The following is a 19,258-nucleotide window of genomic DNA, read 5'->3' as shown; positions in this document are numbered from 1 at the left end:
AAGGCACAGGGCTTATTTGCTTTAAGGGAAGCAGTTTGTGAATGGCAGGGTGAAGTCCGAGTCCCATTTACTGTTTCTATCTGGGGCTCTTTTTTTCAGCTAAGAGAGCAGCAAGGCTGTCTCTGAGTAATAAAGAGCCCAAAGTGGGGATGTGGAGCACCCCCACTTAATGTGCAAGTAGCCAGGCCTGCTACTCTCCCTACAGCCCCGCTGGAGCCCCGAGTGTGGGAGAGCATGAGGACGTGTCTCAGAGGGACAGTGCATGTGTGAGTGAGTGAATGTCCGCCCGGGCTTGGCAGACGGCAGCCTGCTGTCCATGACAAGTAGGAAGGCTTCCCAGTGGCGCTGTTCACAGTGGCCTTTGTGGCCGCGCCAGGCTGGGAGTGCTGGGGGCCGCCTGGGGCATGCAGTCTTCGCGGTGGACAGCAGAAGATGACTCAGTCTGAACGAGGGTGATTTCTGCCTGGCTGCACTGGCACCTCCCTAGGGGCTGGCAGTGTGTGTGTGTGTGTGTGTGTGTGTGTGTGTGTGCGCACGCATGCATGCATTCACACATGTGCCATGGGAGAGTGTTCCCAGATGTGTGTTCAGGGCCCCAGTCCCATGTGACTTGAGACCTCTGGGGAAGGCAGAGTGGAGAATCTCCTTCAGGAAGATATTTGGGACTCAGAGCTCACCCTTCTGGCTGGGTCTTAGCCTCTGGGACCTGGGCAGCAAGTATTCCAGGATTCTGAGAGGCGGCTCAATGAGGCAGTGGATTCCGAGCCTCAGCCCAGCTGTGAGAAGAGGGGGTGGGGAGGAAGGAGGGTGAGGTTAACAGCACCCCCAGGCCTGTGGAATGGGATTGAGATGGGAAGTACAGAAAAGCAGATGGAGCATGTGACTTCTTGCTTGCTCTTCAGCCGGGAGGGGCAGGGTGGGATCCTCAGCCATCTGTGGGGCAAGACAGAGGGGTGGGTAGCTAAGGGGTCAGTGTAAGGGGAGTAGGAAGAGGTTTCAAAGGTGCCCTGGATGAAGGTTGGGGAACCCTTAGAGAAGGCAAGAAATACCCCAGGGCCCGGCTGGGGCTGGGGACTCCATAACAAGACTTGGTCATTTCTTTGTTTCTCCTTGAGAGCACCATTTGCAAGATGATGCAATTTAGCTCTTTCCAAGAGCTCTTCCCCATGGGCTTGATGTTGCTGGTTGGTTGATGCAGTTGCCTTGGAGACTCTCTTCCCTTCCCCACCCTGCCTTGTCTGGAAGCTCTGGCCCTCCGCCTCCGGGGTTGGAAGGAGTTGACATCTGTTTCTTGTATCAGTCCTTTGTGCTCTTGGTCCCAGCCCTGTGTGGAGTAGATTCCTGTTGAAGGCTGAGCCAATCTAAGCAGATCTCCCACCCTACAGAGAAAACTGGGGGTATGAGCCACGTTGGGCACAGGAGGGCTGGGGAGGTGCTGGCAGGGGCTGGGGCGGCGACAGGCCAGCCCTGCTCAGCCCCTGAGCCAAGACGGGCTGCCTTTTCTGGGGGCATTGGGCTAGACTGGTCATTTCTTGCACAAATGCTCATTGCTCTCCATGCCCTGATTCCTCCCAGGGGTGCAGGCTCGGGAGAAACAGCCCGTAGAGCCCCCAGCCCCTCTCCGGAGACGGGCAGCCAGTGACGGACAGTATGAGAACCAGTCTCCGGAAGCCACATCCCCCCGTAGCCCCGGGGTTCGCTCTCCCGTCCAGTGCGTCTCCCCCGAGCTGGCTCTTACCATCGCCCTCAATCCGGGAGGGCGGCCCAAGGAGGTGAGTCTGTGAGCTGTGTCCTAGGGCCACAGAGGGTAGGGAGCCCACCTTACATCTCCAGGAACCTGATGGCCACCTTGGCACTGACCTATCAGGAAACTCAGTAATTCGTCCTCCCCTGCATCCTCACCCAAGGTCTCTTCTCCAGCGTGTGGACACTTCCTTCCTTAAATAGCTTCGTGCCCCCACTTCTTACATTAATACTGAGATCGAAGTTCCCTTCTTGATTCCTAAAGAGAGTGGGAAGGATCTGGGCTGATGTAGGTGACCACAGTCTTCAACCTCTAAACCAGATCATATAGACTGACAAATATGTTTTGTCAAACTCCTTTCCAAATATGAGTTTTCTTGAGAGGTTTCATTTTCATGCCAAATTGTTTGCATTTCTGAGACATTTCAGTACTGCGAGGCAGTGGGACTCAAACTTCAGTATGCATTAACAGCCCCAGGGAATTACTGAACCTGTAGATTCCCAAATCTACCTCCAGAGAGTCCAGCATGATAGATCTGGGACAAGACCCAGGAACCTGCATTTTAAATGTGCACCCTGGAAGATTCAGGTGCAAGTCACAGTCTATGAGATAGTGTACTGTCCTATAAAATCCAGGCTATAGAGTCATTCTGCGTATAGATGGCTTCTGGACATCTGTTCTCTCCTGCCTTTTGGCAGGACCCAAGTTCCCTGCCCCTAGACCCCCTTCTCTTTGGCCCTGTTCTGAAATATTGCCAAGGCAGATGCTCCTGAATGCTGCCCACGCTTGACCATGGCCTTGCAAACAGCCACTCCCTACTCTCTCAGCTGCAAGGAGTCGCTGAGGCTGTAAAGGGCTGGGATCTCCCTTTGACCTCGGCACTTACCTGAGCAGGTGGGGAGTCAGGCCGGAGAGGGGGTTTGTGGGCTGGTTAGCTCTCTGTCCTCCTGCCCCAAGTCTTCTCAAGGCCCCCCCTTTCCTCCTTTGTGTTCCCTGCAGCCCCATCTGCACAGCTACAAGGAAGCCTTCGAGGAGATGGAGGGAACCGCCCCCAGCAGCCCACCACCCAGCGGGGGTAAGACTCCCTGCTGGCTTCTCTTCCCCAGTGTCCCCCAGCCCCTCATCTCGGCCTTGCTGGGGAGCACCCAGGTTTGGGGGTGGAGGAGTGTGCCAGCAAAGTGGGGTGGGGCCGGGGTTTGCAGCTCCTCACCCCGTGGCTCATTCCACACCCTCTTGTCTTCCACTGCCTGTGGCCACCCTCTTCTCGGCCATCCACTCTCACACATCTGTGCGTGCCAGGTCTTGCGCTCCAGACTGATGGGCTATGGGACCCTGGGCTTGTTCAGGGTCTTTTTACCTTCTACGCTCAAAAGACCCCATCCTCGCGTGATTCTTTGTGATTTGACTTTGACCTTGTTTCTGACCCCCATTTCTGTCTGCATCCAGCCACCCCTTCTGTTCCAGGCAAGCTAGGGAAGAAAGACGGAGAGAAAGGCCCAGGACCCTGGGACTGCAGGGCCCCCATCTTGTCCATCCTTGGCCTCCAGGCAGGGGCATTTAGTCTGCAGCCCCCAGTACGCTCACTGGGGAGGCAAATCTGTAAAGGACAGAGATATGTCCCCCAAAAGACGAGACCTGGATGATCCTGGGAGTGGGGACAGCGTCCCTTTTAAAGGAGGAGAGATGAGAAGAGGAGCTAGAGGAAGGGGTGGTGGGGAACAAAGTGAGGGAGAAATACCAGGCGTGGGGGCTTGGGGTCCCCAGGGGAGGCCTGATCAACATGGAGGGAGAGACGGGCAGTGCTCAGGGCCATGCTGTCTGGGAGGCAAGGGTGGGTGAGGAGGGGAGAGCCACCCTCCTCATGCATCCCCCTGGGAGCTGGCTGTCCTGTACTGGAGAGGAGTGTGGCCATGCTACATGGCCCATGTGCCAGCAGAACTATTGTTGGTGCCACCTGGGGCACGAGCAGGCCGACCCCAGGACTGGTCGGCAGCCCCTGGAAGCAGCGGCTCTCCCTGCAGCAGCGCTGTCCAAAGGAAATGTCATCAGAGAGCATTCCTCATTTAAAATTCCCTAGTAGCCACATTAGAAAATATAACAGGAAACTGGTGAAATTAATTTTAATAATATTTCTCTTAAATCCAAAATATTCTCATTTCAGTGGGCAAACAAATCAACATAAAACTATTGAGCTATTTTATGATTTTTTAAAAATCTAGAAAGAGACTGGTGAGATTAATTTTAATGTTTTATTTAACTCCAGCCTAAAATGTTATCATTTCAGCATGGAATCAATGTAAACAGTGTTGAGCTACCCTGCATTCTTTTTCACACTGTTACGCAGACAGCGTGTCGCAGGTCTGCTGGCCGTGCTCCAAGCACGGCAGCGTGGCCGCCACGTCCGCGGCACAAACCTAGAGCAGCCTGCTCAGGAGCCGGCTCTGCGGCCTCTTGTGACTCGGTGGGACCTCTCTCCCAGGCCTTCCATCCTGACACCTGCTCCCACGCGCTGTCGGGGCCAAGCAGCCCAGGCTTGGACGTCCCTGGTCTGGGTTGGCAGCCGTCCACACTGTGTTAGAATCGAGTTTTGCCTTCTTCTCTTCCCTGCTTGGCCGGCCGTGGATGCGTCCCTGCGGGGAGGATAAGTTAGAGGTTTCATAAATACTCAGCGCTGGGGAGAGAAGACAGAAGGCGGAGAAATGCGAGGAATTTTTCTCTCAGGAAGCCAAAGGCTGGCTTGGCCTCAGTGCCGCCCACTTCTGTGCCTCAGCGGGGCCAGGCTGCCTGGGAACTGGGGCAGCCAGGACCTCGGGAGCTGGAGGTGGTGGGGGAGAGACCCCAGCCCTCTCTCGTCCTCTCGCCCCCTCCACCTCCTCGCACGGGCCCACCTGCGCCTCTGCTGCACCTGCTGGGTGGACGTGTGCACACTGCGGGCCGGGGCTGCTCGAGGTGGTCCCGTGAACAGTGGCTGCTGAGGCTGGGCACGTTCTTTTATAATTAATAATGTTCAACTCTGCATTCATCTGACAGACATTAACAAGTGCTTGATAGGTGTCCATGAGCAAGACACCGTGTTAGGAAACGGGGTGCGGAGGAAATGAGGGTGCGGAGGTGGTAGAAACTGAATCTGTGTGCATATGTGTTTGTGTATAAAGAGGGAGGACGGACAGACAGAAACGCAGGCCTACACCTACCCTGTACCTGCAGGTGTATATTTGTATGCGTTTGTCCTTATGCTGTACTGGGCCATTGGACAGCTATGGACAGAGAGAGGGTGGAGCGCAGGGTGGGGGGCCACCCATCTGGACCCTTGCGCTGTCTCCCTGCTCCCACCTGCATGTGGTCATGCACCTGCCCGTGCACAGGTACATTTTGTATGTTGCATTGAGAGAGTATTTTGTTGTCGTTGCTGGTTTCCTGTAGGTCTCACTTCTTTTGGGAAAAGCAGGAGTGGCCAGGGAGTGGTGTGGAGCTGCTGGGTGGTTCCTGGGTGTCTGAGGGCCACAGTTAGGCTATTGAGGCCCTTGGGAGGCAGGGAGTGTCCCCAGGGGCTTCGGCCTCTGCCGGCTCCGGAGATCACTGTCAGGAGACACAGAGCTCATTTTTGACTTCACCTTGGAAGAGTGTTGGGAGACGTGGCAGCTGCCACCGAGACAGCTCGTGACTAGGCATAACAGCCACCCTGTGGGTCAGCTCAGTGTCTGGCCAGGTGCTTGGCTGCTGGGAGAAAGCCTGAGAGCCCTTTCTGACCTTGTGTGTTATGTGACACTTGTAACCCAGATGGGCCGCCTGGGAGGAGCTGGGCTTTGCACAGGGAATGGGTGCTCCCGGCCAAGGACCGCGGGCCCCTCCTCCTTCCAGAGCACTGAGGTTTGGTGGGGACAGAGCCCCACACTGAGAAGTTCTCTCTTCCTGTGATTCATGAGGGACACACAGCTGAGGGCCGGCCCGGGTCTCAGGGTTGGCGTGGTCCGGCCTGCGATCTCCGTCTCTGCCTCTGCCCTTCACGGCGTGTGTCATCCTGAGCCTCCATTTTCTTTTGTTCTCCTCCGAGTCCATCCAGTGCAGGGTTTAAGGGGACTCTGGGCATGTGTGTGTTTGGGGCTTGGGGAAAGGGACAGGGGGAGGGAAGAGAGAATATGTCGGGGAAAGTCAGGGACGGTCCCAGAAACCTGTGCGTGCATCGTATGCTGTGGCAATGCAAAGGGATGGTAGGGACGGTCCCCAAGGCTCTGGGGTAGAAATGATTCTCTCAGGGCTGAGGCCAGGGTCAGGACAAGGGCGCCGTTGCCTCACTCTTCCCCTCTCTCCTGTAAACTGCTGAAATGCGGAGGCCCCTGGAGACAGGACAGGGGCAGCGGAGCCAAAGCGGCCTGGCACCACCTCCTGCTGCCCAGCCCTCGCCGACCCGTGCCCTCCTCGCATGGCGGGCCTGGCCCTCCTGCCCCCGCCTGCCTCTCACTCCATGTGTCTCCTCTATTCTTTCTGGCACAGTGCGATCCCCGCCGGGTCTGGCCAAAACACCCCTGTCTGCTCTGGGCCTGAAACCCCACAATCCAGCGGACATCCTGCTGCACCCCACGGGTGGTGAGTGACTGGCTGGGAGGGAGGTGGTCCTGGGCCAGGGCCTTGGGATCTGGTCAGCAGCTGGCTTTGTGCCCACAGGAGCTCCCGCCCGGGCGGGGGCTCTCTGTGCAAAGGTTGGGAGTGACAGCCTTTGCAGCCTTCCCCTCCTTTGACTGGTGGCGTCTGCGCCTCTCCCAGCCTCCTTTGACTCAGAGATGTGGAGGCCTGGCTCAGTGTCCTTAGAGTCGGTCAGGTCTCTGCTAGAAGCCTGGTGCCCCATGTCCCTGGTGCTCAGGCCCTTGTGTACACGCACATGTGTGCACATGCACACGTACGCATGTGTGCATCAGAGGCCAGGCCACTGGCATTTGGGAGTTCTCTGGTCTGCGTCTTCTGGCCCACAAAACACTGCCTGAGAAACCCTTGACCAGGCAGCAGCCACCACTGTCTGCACCTCCCGGCCCTCTTGCCTGTGGGAGGACCTGCCACTCTCCTCGCCTGTGCTCCTCCCCTGTCCTCCTCCCCTGTCCATTCACAGCAGCATCTTGCTCTGCCGCTGCGGACAGGAGCCCCAGCTCTGGGGGCTGAGGCAGGAGGAGGACTGGGGCATGGCTGCTCCTCAGCCTCCCTGAGGCCACACATGGTCCTGGTTGTAAAGTGGAAGGTGGGGCCCTGGTCCTGTCCCGGAGAAAGTCTCCTCCCAGTGGATACCACCCAGGCTCACAACTCCTACTCCTCCTTCCGATGAGGGGTCAGGGGGAGGCAGAGGGAGTCCCTGGGCCCTTAGCTGCAGGTTGGAGCTGGCTGAGCCCAGAAACTTACTCTCTAGGCTGGTTTAAGGGCTGCGTGGGGACTTTGGGGTCAATTTCACTATTTTTTTTTTAGTCACCAGAAGAGTGATCCAGCCAGGTAGGCAGGCAATGGCATGCACTGAGACCCACAGAGACACAGGGCGGGGCACAGCCTCCCACTGGAGTGTCAGCATGGCCGGGGACACTGAGTCACCGGGGAGCTGGCGGAAGGGGTTGGGGGCTGCTCGCACCAGCCAGCACACTCCTGCCTGAGGCTCGGCCCATGTGAGCCCCGGGCACAGGGCTGCGAGAGAGTCGGGCTCCGGGGAGCCAGGGTCTCGCCTGGGCGCTGGACCTCGGCCCTCCGCTCGGGCTCCTCTGTGGAGAGCCCCGCTCCACCCAGCCTCACCCCGGCTTTCCCGCCTCCCTTTTCTCAGCGAATTCTCTTTCTCAAGAATAATCCCTGTTAATCAACCTCTCTCTCTCTTTCCTCTGCTCTTCCTCTCCTCTTCAACACCTTCCTCTCTCCTGCCTCTCCTCTCCCACCTCTCTTCTCGCCTCCCCTCAGTGGAGGACGAGGGGGAGGTGGCGGTCCAGCTTCCCGAAGGTAAGTGCCGGCCGCCGTGTGCTGCTTGCTTCCGCGGTCCGGGTCAGGGCATGGCTTCACGTGGAGCTTGAGAAGGCTGGCGCGGCCACCCTCTTTCCTGACTGGGTCTCAGGTGACCAGGCACACAGCCTTCCTGTCCCCAGCCCCTGGCGATGAGATATCCCCCTGGGCACGGCCTGTGTCCCGAGCGGGGAGCCAGTAGCCGCTGGGCACAGGTTCAGGCACAGCCATCGTCCGGCACTGGTGCAGCGCTACCTTGTGGTCAAAAACACCCCTCCTGTGGCTTCCTCTCCCGGTGCCATCTGCTCCAGCCTGCCGGGGTGCCGCCACCCACAGAGGTAGACCGGGAGGGGGCTCCCATTCCCTTTCCCGGGGTGCGTGCCACAGGCATATCTCGGAGCAGGGATTCTCAACCTCCGCATTTTGGCCTGAGTAACTCTGTGTGCTGTAGGATGTCGCAGTGTCCCTGGCCTCTACCTGCTAGATGGCAGTTACACTCACCCAGTCGTGACAATAGAAAGTGCCGCCATCATTGCCAGTGCTCCTGGGGGGACAGTCGCCCCTGGTTCTGAGAGCTCCCATCTTAGAGCCACGATTTGTCCTCGTGAAGCCTCTACCTGGCTTCATATAATAGAGAAAGTACTGTGTCTGTCTTTCTGGGATTTGGGACACAAAGTGGGGATTTCAGGAAATCTGTGGACTCACTCCCTACAAAAATGCAACAGGACACCCATGCACATAATTTTGAAAAACAGTCGCAAAGAGTTGGCATGTCTGTGGATCCCAGCTTAACCCCTGGTTTAGATGGGCCAGCACTGAGCACCGGGAAGCAGAGGGCAGGTGTAATCGGGTGAAAGGCCTTAAATGCACGAGGAGCCGAACTCGATTGAGGACTCAGGGCAGCAGGTGAAACAGAGGGGTGCAGCCTGGGTGGGAGGCCAGTGTATGGCTCTGGGCACCAGTGTCCCCATCTCCTCCAGGAGGGGTGGGACGCAGTGGGAGCTGAGGTGTTCTGGGTTAGGTGTTCTGACCTCCCACCTGGGCCCTGGGCCCGTGTGGCTTGGTTTCTTTAAAGACTGGCTTTCTTAGGCCCATTTCCCAGTTTCCTTTGCACTTAGCACCTTGATCTTCCAACCGCCAAAGTGGGCACGGCCTGTGCCTCTCTAAATCTGACGTCACCCAGGTGAGATGGTTGGGCTTCCCAGAAGGCTTTGCCTGCTTCTACCCAGCCAGAGTTCGGGCAGCAACATTAGGCCGCTTGTGGGTTGGGGAGCGAGACAACTCCCAGCAGCAGACCCTGGATGGGTGGGCCGCAGCAGGCTCCCTCTGCTGGGAACGGCCCTCCCTGCTCCTCTGCAGCCTCCTGCCTGGGGAAAGGGCTTTCTCCCAGGCTGGAAGCCAACCGCTGGTTCCCGACCACCGGGCAGTGGGGCTGGGAGGGGGGTCTAGAAGAGATCAGAGACTGGGGCCACGTTCCCGTGCTTCCCACGCCAGAGCCCGCAGTAGGCTCTCAGCTCTCCTCCAGGCTGGCTGGCTTGAACAGCCTGGGGGGATCTCGAACACTGTCCAGCGGGAAGGTCCAAGGTCCCACAGGCTGATGTGCCCTGGTGATTGTCTCCCACTTTGGGGTGACTTCAGAGGTGCAGGCATTGATGGAACCGAGCTGAGATCTGCCAGTCCTGCCTCAGGAATGGCTCAGCTACAGGGCCCCAAGTCCTCCAGCTGGAGCCACCGAGTTTGGAGGGGAACTGAGGGGTTCCCCTCCAAAGAACTGAGGTTCTTAGGGATCAACTCAGCCACACTCATCTCTGTCGCAGATGTGGAGCTGAGGCCAGCCTTGTGGGTGGGGGAGGGGAGGGTCTGCCCAAGGTCACGGTTGGGAGGCAACAGAGCCAGACTGGAGTTACTGGGCTCCTGTCTCTTGGTCAAGTGGCTGTTTCAAAGCCCTTCTCCTGCCTCCAGGCACCATGCCCCGGGATTCCAGCGTGGGAGGCGGAATGGAGTCGGAATCGCTGCCGTGGCCTGGGGATGGGTCGGGGGTGGGCAGGGAGCGAGGCTGTGAGCGCCAGTTCCTTGTTTCCTGACTCATGTGCCCCTCCCGGGTCAGACTAAGCGAATTCTTTGCTGACCCTCCGAGGCTGTGCTCGACTTCCCTGCCGACGCTTTGAGGGGAAATGCAGAAAAAGGTCTGTGAGGACAAGTGACCAGAGACAGGGTTATTCAGCTGGGGGGAAAGAAAACCTGGGGGTGGGGGGAAGGCTGCTTGTCTAAGCCAGTGTGCCAAATACTTCACATTCATCCATTCTTTTACTCATTGCTTCACTGATTCGGGAAGCATTTCGTGCACCTACTGTGTGCCGGGCACTGTGCCAGACTCCGGGGATATACGCACGTGTGAGGCGGGTGGGGAGGAGGGAGAAGCCAGCAGACATTTCAGCGTTAGTTAGAAGCGCTGAGTGGGGCAGGAACAGGGTGTTGGAGGAGGGGCGAGTGGTCCAGTCTGAAGGTTTGAAATTCTGACTGTCGAGCTCCTGGATCTGGTATCCAGGGGTTTCTGTAGTGTGTCTCTTCTCCCCAGGCCACCCTTTTGCTTAGGGTGGGCAGGGCCCCTTCTCTGCAGGCCAAGAGCCTTTCCTGGGGGAGCAGAAAGGCCTTTCAGGGTGTGGATGAAGAGCTGACAGTGCACGGGCCTGCCGGAGCCAAGCCACCCTGGGCTGCAGCTGCTCTCAGCCGCCAAGAGCCACTTGGCCTGGGTTTGGGCTCCCGGAATGTTCTCCATGAAGCACCCTCCCTGACCCCACCCTCCTGCCCTTCCCAGCTCCCATTGCCTCTGGGTGCAGCTGCACCGGGATTGGAGGAGAGGACGAAAACAGCAGGAGAGAGGGTGCCAGCGAGGGTGGGGGGCAGGAATGGGCACAGCCGGAGCTGGCCAGCAACAGTGCGGCTGGTTCTCTACAGGGGCTGAGAATAGCAAGGATGAGTTATTAATAGGAGGAGCTTTCCCGTCTCTTCTCACTCGATCCTAGCTGGACAGGTGGGTCGTCTCATTCCCACTTTACAGATGAGAAAACTGAGTCCTAGAAAGGCTCTTGTGAGTGAGAGAAGGGAGAGGCGGCCTGCAAGTAGAAGTATATTGCCTTGAGGTGGAGAGGAGAGAAAAAGCCAAGGAGTAGACAGAAAAGGAAGCATTTTCAGTGTGCAAATCTGAGTCTGAGAACTTGGGAGCACTAATGTCTGGAGAGGAACTCAGGAAATCAAACAACGTCCCAAAGGTCCTGCCTGCTCTGGGTGCTGAGGAGCGGAGACTGCACAGAAGGACTTCCCTCATTTCTCACTGAGCTGGGGCTGCAGGGGCAGGCAGACCACCTGACCGAGGAAGAGGATGCAGTGGGAGGGGAGGAAGGAAGTGGGGGTCCAGGTGAGGGCAGGGCCAGGTGGGCTGGCTCTCTGAGTAGCCGTGGCTAGGCTGGCCACCCAGCACGCTAGGGCGCTTCCTGACATCGTGGGGGGAACACGTGCCGCTGCTTCTCTCTGGGTAAGCAGTCCTGTCCCCCAAGTGCAGACTCCCAGTCCTTTGAGAACTCTTCTGGTATTCTGTGGTTTAGGAGCTGAGGGGTGTCGGGAGGGGGCCAATGGGACTGCTGGCTTATGACCTTGGCTCTCCTATGGCCATCTCAGGGTTTCTCATATACTGTCCCCTCGAACTTCTGTGCAAACTTACGCTCAGGTGCCCAGGCTTCAGCTCAGGTCGCTGTATTTAGGCTGGAGCAGTTCGTGGCACCCAGCCTTGACTAATGGCAAGCAGGCCAGGTGGGATCAGGTCCCAGGCTTGGCTCTGTCCTGACTGTGGGATGGGGTGTTGTGGCCCACCTTGTCTCAGTTTTACTGGTGTTAGGAGGGGTGCTTTTTGTAAAGGGGTAGAGGATAGGGTAACACAAGTTGCTTACCCAATGTATGAGTCGGGGTTCTGCTGGAAAACTGATGGTTCATTCCAGTGGGGCAACCAAGGAGAGTGTAGTGGATTATTAAAAGGTCTAGACAGACCAGTGAGGGATGGTGACGCATCTGTGTGCTCTTGGCAGAGCGGGGGCCCTCCCACCTCCAGGCCTGAAGGAACCGGGAGAGAGCTGGAGGGGAGGGTGGCTATGGGAGCTGTGGCTAGGGGCACGTGGGTAGGTGAGCCCTGACCTTCTCTCCTCCCTCCCTCTCATCTCCTGCCGGTCCCAAAGGCAAAAGCCATCTGCAGCCACCGAGCAAGGGGTACTAGGTGACGCAGTAGGTAAAAGTTGGCCCTCGGGGATGTAGACCAGGGTAGAGAGTGCATCAGGAGGACGACAGTGGGTAGGAGAGGAGCACAGACCTTCAGTGTCAACTTGAGCTCCAGGGAATGAGAGGGATGGCTTGCCATGTCGTTTGCAAGTCTGTGCATGAGACAGCCTCTCATGGTCCGTTCTCACAAGCTGGGGTACCGCCCCAGGGCAAGGAGCCAGTCCCCCAAGACTGAAGTTCTCAGCTCCCTGATTCTCGTGGCCCAGATGATGGTCATCTGTGCAGTGGCCAAGGACAGGCGTGGGCCAGACTGCCTGGCTTCCTAGGCCTCCTCTGCCACTTGCTAGCTGTGGCTTGGGCAAGGTACTTGCAACCCCAAATCCTACTCTCCTTGTATAATTGTTTGCCCTTTTTATCATTACAAATAACCATATGGAGTTGGCTCTTCTTTGGCTGATGGGCTGGAGTGCCAGGTAGAGCCGGCTCTGGGTGTCCCATGCCGCTGTGGGCCTCCTCTAGGCCACCCAGAGCCAGCACGGTGAGTCTGGAGACTGTGGTACTGGTGTCCACAGCCATTGATTGCTGTGTGTGCTGGGGCACATTGCTCCATCTCTCTGGGCTGAGGAGACAGGTTAGATCAGGGGTGAGAAACTATGGCAGCTGGCCAAATCCCCACCACCACCTCTTTTTGTAAAGAAAGTTTTATTGCAACGAAGCCTCACCCATTGATTGACCTGTCGTCTATGTGTGCTTTCATGCCATAATGGCAGAGTTGCGTAATTGTGACAGAGACAGTCTGACCCACCAAGCCTAAGGTATTTACTATTAGGTCTTTATCAAACATGGTGCTGCCCTGGTCAGAGGATCTGCACGTCGTCTTCTAGTGCCAGCGGGTCCCTGTGCATGGATGGCGCAGAAGCCGTGCCTTTGTGGATTTGGCCTGGGGCTTCTGCGAGGTGGGTGGTGGCCTGGGCTGGTGGAAGGAGGCTTTTGAGAAGGCCTTGCGGACTCTTCCCATGTGGACTCCAGCTTTGGGTGCTGAGGTGGCTGGTTCTACATCACCCCGTCCCTGTAACAGACTGTCCCACACCTGCCCCTTTGCAGAAGTCCTGCCCCAACCCCATCCACTGTCGCTGCTGTTGGTTGGAGGCAGCTCTGCATGGAGGCCAAAGACAGGCTGGCGGGCTCTGGCTGGAGCTGTTCGCAGACCCCACCGCAGCCCCCGGGACCTGATCTTTAAAGGGCCCCGGGCTGAAGGACTGTCCTCTCCTGGCACCCAGGGTGGCCTCTGGACCTGGGTGTAGTGTGTCAGGCCTGGGGGCCACCTCAGAAGCCACACACGGGAGGCTGTGTTCCTATGCAGTGCGAGCCTATGACCAGGCACCTTCCAAATGAAGATTTTCTTTGGGGTAAGGGGAGGGAGGTTTCATTTTGGCTGGCTAGACCCTGGGCCTCTCACCCCGAGGGGCTTGGACGAAGGGGCTCTTCTCCACCTCAGCGCCCCTCACAGTTCTGGCCTCTCCCCAGGGCTGCACAGACTCTGGGCACTGCTGGATGAGACAGGGAGGGACAGGTTTGGAGGTGGTGGGGATGTCATGTCATCTCTCTCCATTCAAGTGCCCTGCTCCTGCTTCCTGTTTACTATGGAGTTAGTTGGTTGTTTTTTTTTTGTTTTTTTTTTTTTTTTGAGTCAGAGTCTTACTCTGTTGCCTAGGTTAGAGTGCCATGGCGTCAGCCTAGCGCACAGCAACCTCAAACTCCTGGGCTCAAGCAATCCCTCTGCCTCAGCCTCGAGTAGCTGGGACTACAGGCATGCGCCACCATGCCCGGCTAATTTTTTCTATATATATTAGTTGTCCAATTAATTTCTTTCTATTTTTAGTAGAGACGGGGTCTTGCTGTTGCTCAGGCTGGTTTCGAACTCCTGACCTTGAGCGATCCGCCTGCCTCGGTCTCCCAGAGTGCTAGGATTACAGGCGTGAGCCACCGCGCCCGGCCTGGAGTTAGTTTGATCTGCCCTCAGAGGCCGTGGGGGAGTCAGGCACTGTAGATCCTGGGCAAGTCTCCAGGCCTCAGTGTCTTCATCTGTAAAATGGCCTTTCTGGCACTTGCCCCACCCCCCTAGGTGGTTCTGAACACCAGGTGGGGTGATGTGTGGAAAGATTGTCTGTAAACTGCCCGGTGCTATGGAAACGCCAGAGGTGGGTGATGGGATGCCTGGCTCTGTGTGGGGATGAGCTCCATGCCGTGGGTGTCCGGAGGAATGCGGAGTGTGTCTGGCAGAGGTGGGTGGGCGTGTCCTGGTGTTGAAGGGGCAGAGAGTGCGCGCGGCCCTGCCGGCGGTGACTCACCACACAGGCCTGTTGCCAGGTGCGCAAGCCCGTCTCTGACTTCTGGGCCCGTGTGAACCCCGGTGCCAGCCCGAGACAGGGGCGAGGTGGGGCTGGAGCGCTGGGCCCACTGTCAAGCCCCAGCCTTGAGCAGCGCCTGGGGAACCTAGAAGGGCCTGGGGGTTGGATAGTGTGGTCATTGAAGGAAGGGAACAGCTAAGGGGGATGCACCTCTGGACAGACGTCCTTGTTCTTGGAGGGAGGATTCCCCGATGGCCCTGGGGTCCGTTTTGGGGTGGCCCCTCTGAGCATGGCCCTGGTTACAGGTTGCTGCAGGGCACGGTGGGTACTGGAGGTGGGAGCCCCAGGACGGTGCTCTTTGCGTCCTCTGGGGCTGTCCCTGTGCTCCTTCCCTGGCTGGACTGTGTCCCCGGGCAGGTCGGGTGGCATCTCTCTGCACCTCTGTGCACCTGCGCTCAGAGTCTCCGTGCCCTTGCCCCTTCCAGAGCCCCGCAGCTATGTCGAGTCTGTGGCGCGCACAGCAGTGTCTGGACCCCGAGCTCAGGACCCTGAGCCCAAGAGCTTCAGCGCGCCAGCTGGCCAGGCCTATGGCCATGAGATGCCCATGAGGAATGGGACCCTGGGCGGCTCCTTCGTCCCCCCCAGCCCCCTCTCCACCAGCAGCCCCATCCTCAGCGCCGACAGGTAAGCCAGGAGCAGGCGGTGGGCAGGGGGTGAGAATCCAGGGCTGGGAAGGGGTGGGCGAGGCCCCTTGGCTCTGCTTAGGGTGTGGGTGGGCAGTAATCACACGCAGATGGCGGCACCTGCAAACCACTCCATCAAGGCACGTTGAGAGCACATCCTCTGAGTGCTGCATCCTGTGTGGGGAGCCAGGCTGAGTGAGCATAATTCCCAGGATGCTTTCAATTCCACCACCCAAAACTGTGCAGGAAGGAGTGAATGGTCCCAAGGTGAATGCGGCAGACTCTTCCCAAATTGAAAATCTACCGACCGTAATGACTAGTACTTAAGTGGGCACTTTTGGGGCGCCAGGCACTTTGCTAAGTGCTTCATACAGTCACTTAATCCTCTCAGTGTTCCTAGGAGAGCTGAGTGTCCCCAAGAACGCCCCTTCACCACATGCCATCTGATGTTCCACCTGCCCTCTCTCACTAGCACTTCAGTAGGGAGCTTCCCGTCCGGGGAGAGCAGCGACCAGGGTCCCCGGACACCTACCCAGCCTCTGTTGGAATCTGGCTTCCGTGCCGGCAGCCTGGGGCAGCCCAGCCCTTCAGCCCAGAGAAGCTACCAGAATTCTTCTCCCCTCCCGACGGTGGGCAGCAGCTACAGCAGCCCCGACTACTCACTGCAGCAATTCAGCTCCTCTCCGGAAAGCCAGGCCCGGTCTCAGTTCAGCGTGGCTGGCGTCCACGCAGTGCCTGGGAGCCCTCAGGCACGCCACAGGACAGTGGGCACCAACACTCCCCCGAGTCCCGGCTTTGGCCGGCGGGCCATCAACCCTAGCATGGCTGCCCCCAGCAGTCCCAGTTTGAGCCACCGCCAGGTGATGGGTCCGCCAGGCACTGGTTTCCATGGTAACGTGATCTCCAGCCCCCAGAGCAGCACAATGACCACTCCAGGGAGTCCCAGCCTAGGCCGGCACCCAGCGGGGGCCCACCAGGTTCCCAGCCTCCACAGCAGTGTGGCCACCACTCCAGGGAGTCCCAGCCTGGGCCGGCACCCTGGGGCCCACCAAGGCAACCTGGCCTCCGGTCTCCATGGCAACGCAATAGCCAGTCCTGGAAGCCCCAGCCTGGGCCGTCACCTGGGAGGGTCTGGATCTGTGGTTCCTGGCAGCCCCAGCTTGGACCGGCACATGGCTTACGGTGGCTACACCACCCCTGAGGACCGGAGACCCACAGTGTCCCGGCAGAGCAGTGCCTCCGGCTACCAGGCTCCTTCCACGCCCTCCTTCCCCGTCTCCCCGGCCTACTACCCCGGCCTGAGCAGCCCTGCCACCTCCCCGTCACCGGACTCAGCAGCCTTCCGACAAGGGAGCCCGACGCCGGCCTTGCCAGAGAAGCGGAGGATGTCCGTGGGAGACCGGGCCGGCAGCCTCCCCAACTACGCCACTATCAACGGGAAGGTGTCCTCGCCCGTCGCCAGTGGCATGTCCAGTCCCAGCGGCGGCAGCACTGTCTCCTTCTCCCACACTCTGCCGGACTTCTCCAAGTACTCCATGCCAGGTGGGCCTCTTCGCCTCCACTTCCACCTCTCCTGCTGACAGATCAAGGCCAGGGGTTAGGATATCTTTGCCGGTTCCCTGTTCTGACATTCCCTCAACAGACAACCTCGGGTGAATCACTGACTTCTGGCCTCAGTTTCCCTATCTGTATAACAGGAGCTGGAGATGTCCTCAGAATAAGTGTGCATGGTCATGGGTGCTATGATGAGGATGTGGATGCAGATAGGGGGGTGATGGTGGAAATAATAACACAGTGAACGGTATTACTGTCCTGACTATCACCCGCATTATAGCCACCGCCACTTATTGAGCACATGTTGTGTGCCAGGCTCTGAGCTAAGTACTATCTCATTTAACCCTCACAGCCACCTGGTAAAGTAAGTATTATTGTCCCCATTTGACAGAGTGAGGCTTACTGTCATTTGCTCAGTGGCATACAGTTAGTAAACGGCAGAGCCAGCCTCCGTACCTTTTGCCACCCCCATGGTCCCGCATCACTCGTAATAGACCTGGCGGCCAGGTGTGGCATGGCCAAGGCTGAGGGTTGAGTGTTCTCACTGGAGTCCAGTTTCTTTAGACCTGGCTTCACTGAGGCCTGTGCTGGTTTGTGCAGTGCGTTGTTGACCCATCACCCAAACTTGGCGTCTGTGCCTCTACTTAGAGAGCTCATCATCTGAACGCAAAGTCAAGGCTTCAGCCGGTCTGCAGCTTCTGTGGCAAACCTCACACGTGATCGTAAAGTGGCCCTGGGGCGCTCGTTGTTCGAGGTAGATTTAGACTGGTTCAGGCAGCTGGGATGGGTCCCAGCTACCCATATCCTCCCTGTGTCACTCCCAGTCCTGCCCTGAGCCTGCCAAGCCGGGACACCTAGAGTGACCCCGCACCCCCTGTTTCCTGCCGCCCACGGGGGACATCTGGTTCCCAGCCCTTCTCCTTGAAGGATGCAAAACTTCTAGTAGTTGGGACACTTCCTGTTTCCCACCATCTTCCCTGCTTAAAATAGCCTTTGGAGTCAACACAGGAAGGCACATAGGACTGCAGCCGCCTCTGACAGCTCATTAAACAGGCCCCAGCAGCAGCAGGGCCTGGGGCTTCCGAGCAGGGGGAGGCAGCTGCCGGCAGTTGCAGGGCCCAGCTGCCTAACCCAGAGGCCTTCTTCAGCGCACAGCTGCCAGCGAAGGAAGCCGACCTCTCCCTCAAGGTCCTGCAGACACAAAGCTCAGAAGCCTAAATGAGTGCAACTCACTAGCTGAAATTAACTAAGCTCCGGAGACCAGTCCGTGTCTCCCATCTGCTCCCTTAACTGTACAGTGTCTGTAGCACAGGCTTCTGTCTCTGAAGACAGGAAAGGAAAAATGTGGAATTAGAATATTCCTTTTTCCATCTTCTCTTCTTCTTCCCCCAGCCACCTTTCTTTTTGTTTTCTTTGGTGCCGAGAGATGAAGGAGGGGGGCAAGGGCTGCTCGTGCTGTGACTAGACAGGGAGATGGGGCATGGCTGGGGCTGAACTGGGGGCCAGAGCCTCTTACCTGAGAATGCTGCCCTGGTCACCATGCGTGACTTGGGCGAGCCACTTCCGCTCTCAGACCCTCTCCTCATTTGTCGAATCGAGCAGCTGGGCTCTGGCCTGTCCAAGCTCCATCTAGAACCTAACGTTCTCTGACAGATTCCAAGGTCTGTGCACTGGGGGTGGGGGACCTGTCTGCCCCAGAAGAGGGGTGCGTGGCACACAGCAGATGGCCTCTGGGTTCTGGGCCCGCCGCCTCCCCTGTGTCCCAGGTTGGGAGTGAGTTTTTGCCCTACGAGGTGCGGAACACAGGCTGTCCCTGTGGGAACTGAGGAGGGGGCCGGAGAGAAGGGAGCAGAAATGGATCTTTCTGCCTCACCTTCATGGTGGTTGTGCTAACGTTAGGAAACTGAGCCTATGGAGAAAATTCTAGAACAGGTGTCTTAGCCTGTGGGAGAGAAGCTGCAGGAAAGATTTAGTGGGAATCTTCTAGGGAAAGGGGGAGGTGGGGTGGTGGAAGGGCTCCCAGTGGGCTCCACGTCACCAGGACAGCGGGGTTAGCGAGGACACTGTGGATGGACAAGAAGGCCGCTCAGGGCTCCCGGCGCTTGTTCTTGTGGTGCTGGCGGGGACTGGCTTTCTGTGCCGGTTTCCTGGGGCTGCTGTAACAAAGGCCCACACGCTTGGTGGCTTAACATGACAGAAGTGTGTCCCTTCCCAGTTCTGGAGGCTGGCGGCCCCAAATCAAGGTGTTGGTGGGGGCGATTCCTTCCTGAGCCTCTCTCCTGGCTTCTCGTGGCGGCGGCCGTCCTTGGGGTCCCATGGCTTGTAGACGCGTCACCCAGTCTCTGCATCCTCACCTGGCTCTGTGCCGTGTGTCTCTGTTTCTTCTCCTCTTCTTCAAGGACACCAGTCATATTGGATTAGGGCTCACCTTCCTCCAGCGTGACCTCGTCCTAATTTGTTCACATCTATGAAGACCGTTTCCAAATAAAGCCACATTTTCAGGCATGGGGGGTTAGGACTTTAGCATATCATTTTTGGGGGACACATTTCAACCCATAACACTTTCTTTTCCTCTCCGTCTCATTTAGACAACAGCCCCGAGACACGGGCTAAAGTGAAATTTGTCCAGGACACTTCCAAGTATTGGTACAAGCCTGAGATCTCCAGGGAGCAGGGTGAGTGCTGGGCTCCGA

General features: G+C 57.9%; 1 protein-coding gene across 9 annotated transcripts in view; it reads left to right on the top strand.

Annotated features, from left to right (window-relative positions):
- Positions 1-19,258, top strand: part of TNS1 (tensin 1) — a 182,429-nt gene that overhangs the window by 153,174 nt on the left and 9,997 nt on the right. For 7 of the 9 annotated variants that reach the window (XM_076005932.1, XM_076005929.1, XM_076005930.1 and 4 more), the window contains 7 exons: positions 1,576-1,772; positions 2,744-2,819; positions 6,239-6,331; positions 7,196-7,219; positions 14,814-15,012; positions 15,484-16,553; positions 19,154-19,240. In XM_076005932.1, the coding sequence (XP_075862047.1) occupies positions 1,576-1,772; positions 2,744-2,819; positions 6,239-6,331; positions 7,196-7,219; positions 14,814-15,012; positions 15,484-16,553; positions 19,154-19,240 (1,746 nt within the window). The remainder of the gene's footprint in view (positions 1-1,575; positions 1,773-2,743; positions 2,820-6,238; positions 6,332-7,195; positions 7,220-14,813; positions 15,013-15,483; positions 16,554-19,153; positions 19,241-19,258) is intronic. The other 2 variants (XM_076005931.1, XM_076005928.1) reach the window with 1 other exon arrangement.

The sequence above is a fragment of the Microcebus murinus genome, chromosome 8, assembly GCF_040939455.1.
Source record: "Microcebus murinus isolate Inina chromosome 8, M.murinus_Inina_mat1.0, whole genome shotgun sequence".
NCBI lineage: Eukaryota > Metazoa > Chordata > Mammalia > Primates > Cheirogaleidae > Microcebus > Microcebus murinus.
This window is presented reverse-complemented; position numbering and strand designations above follow the sequence as displayed.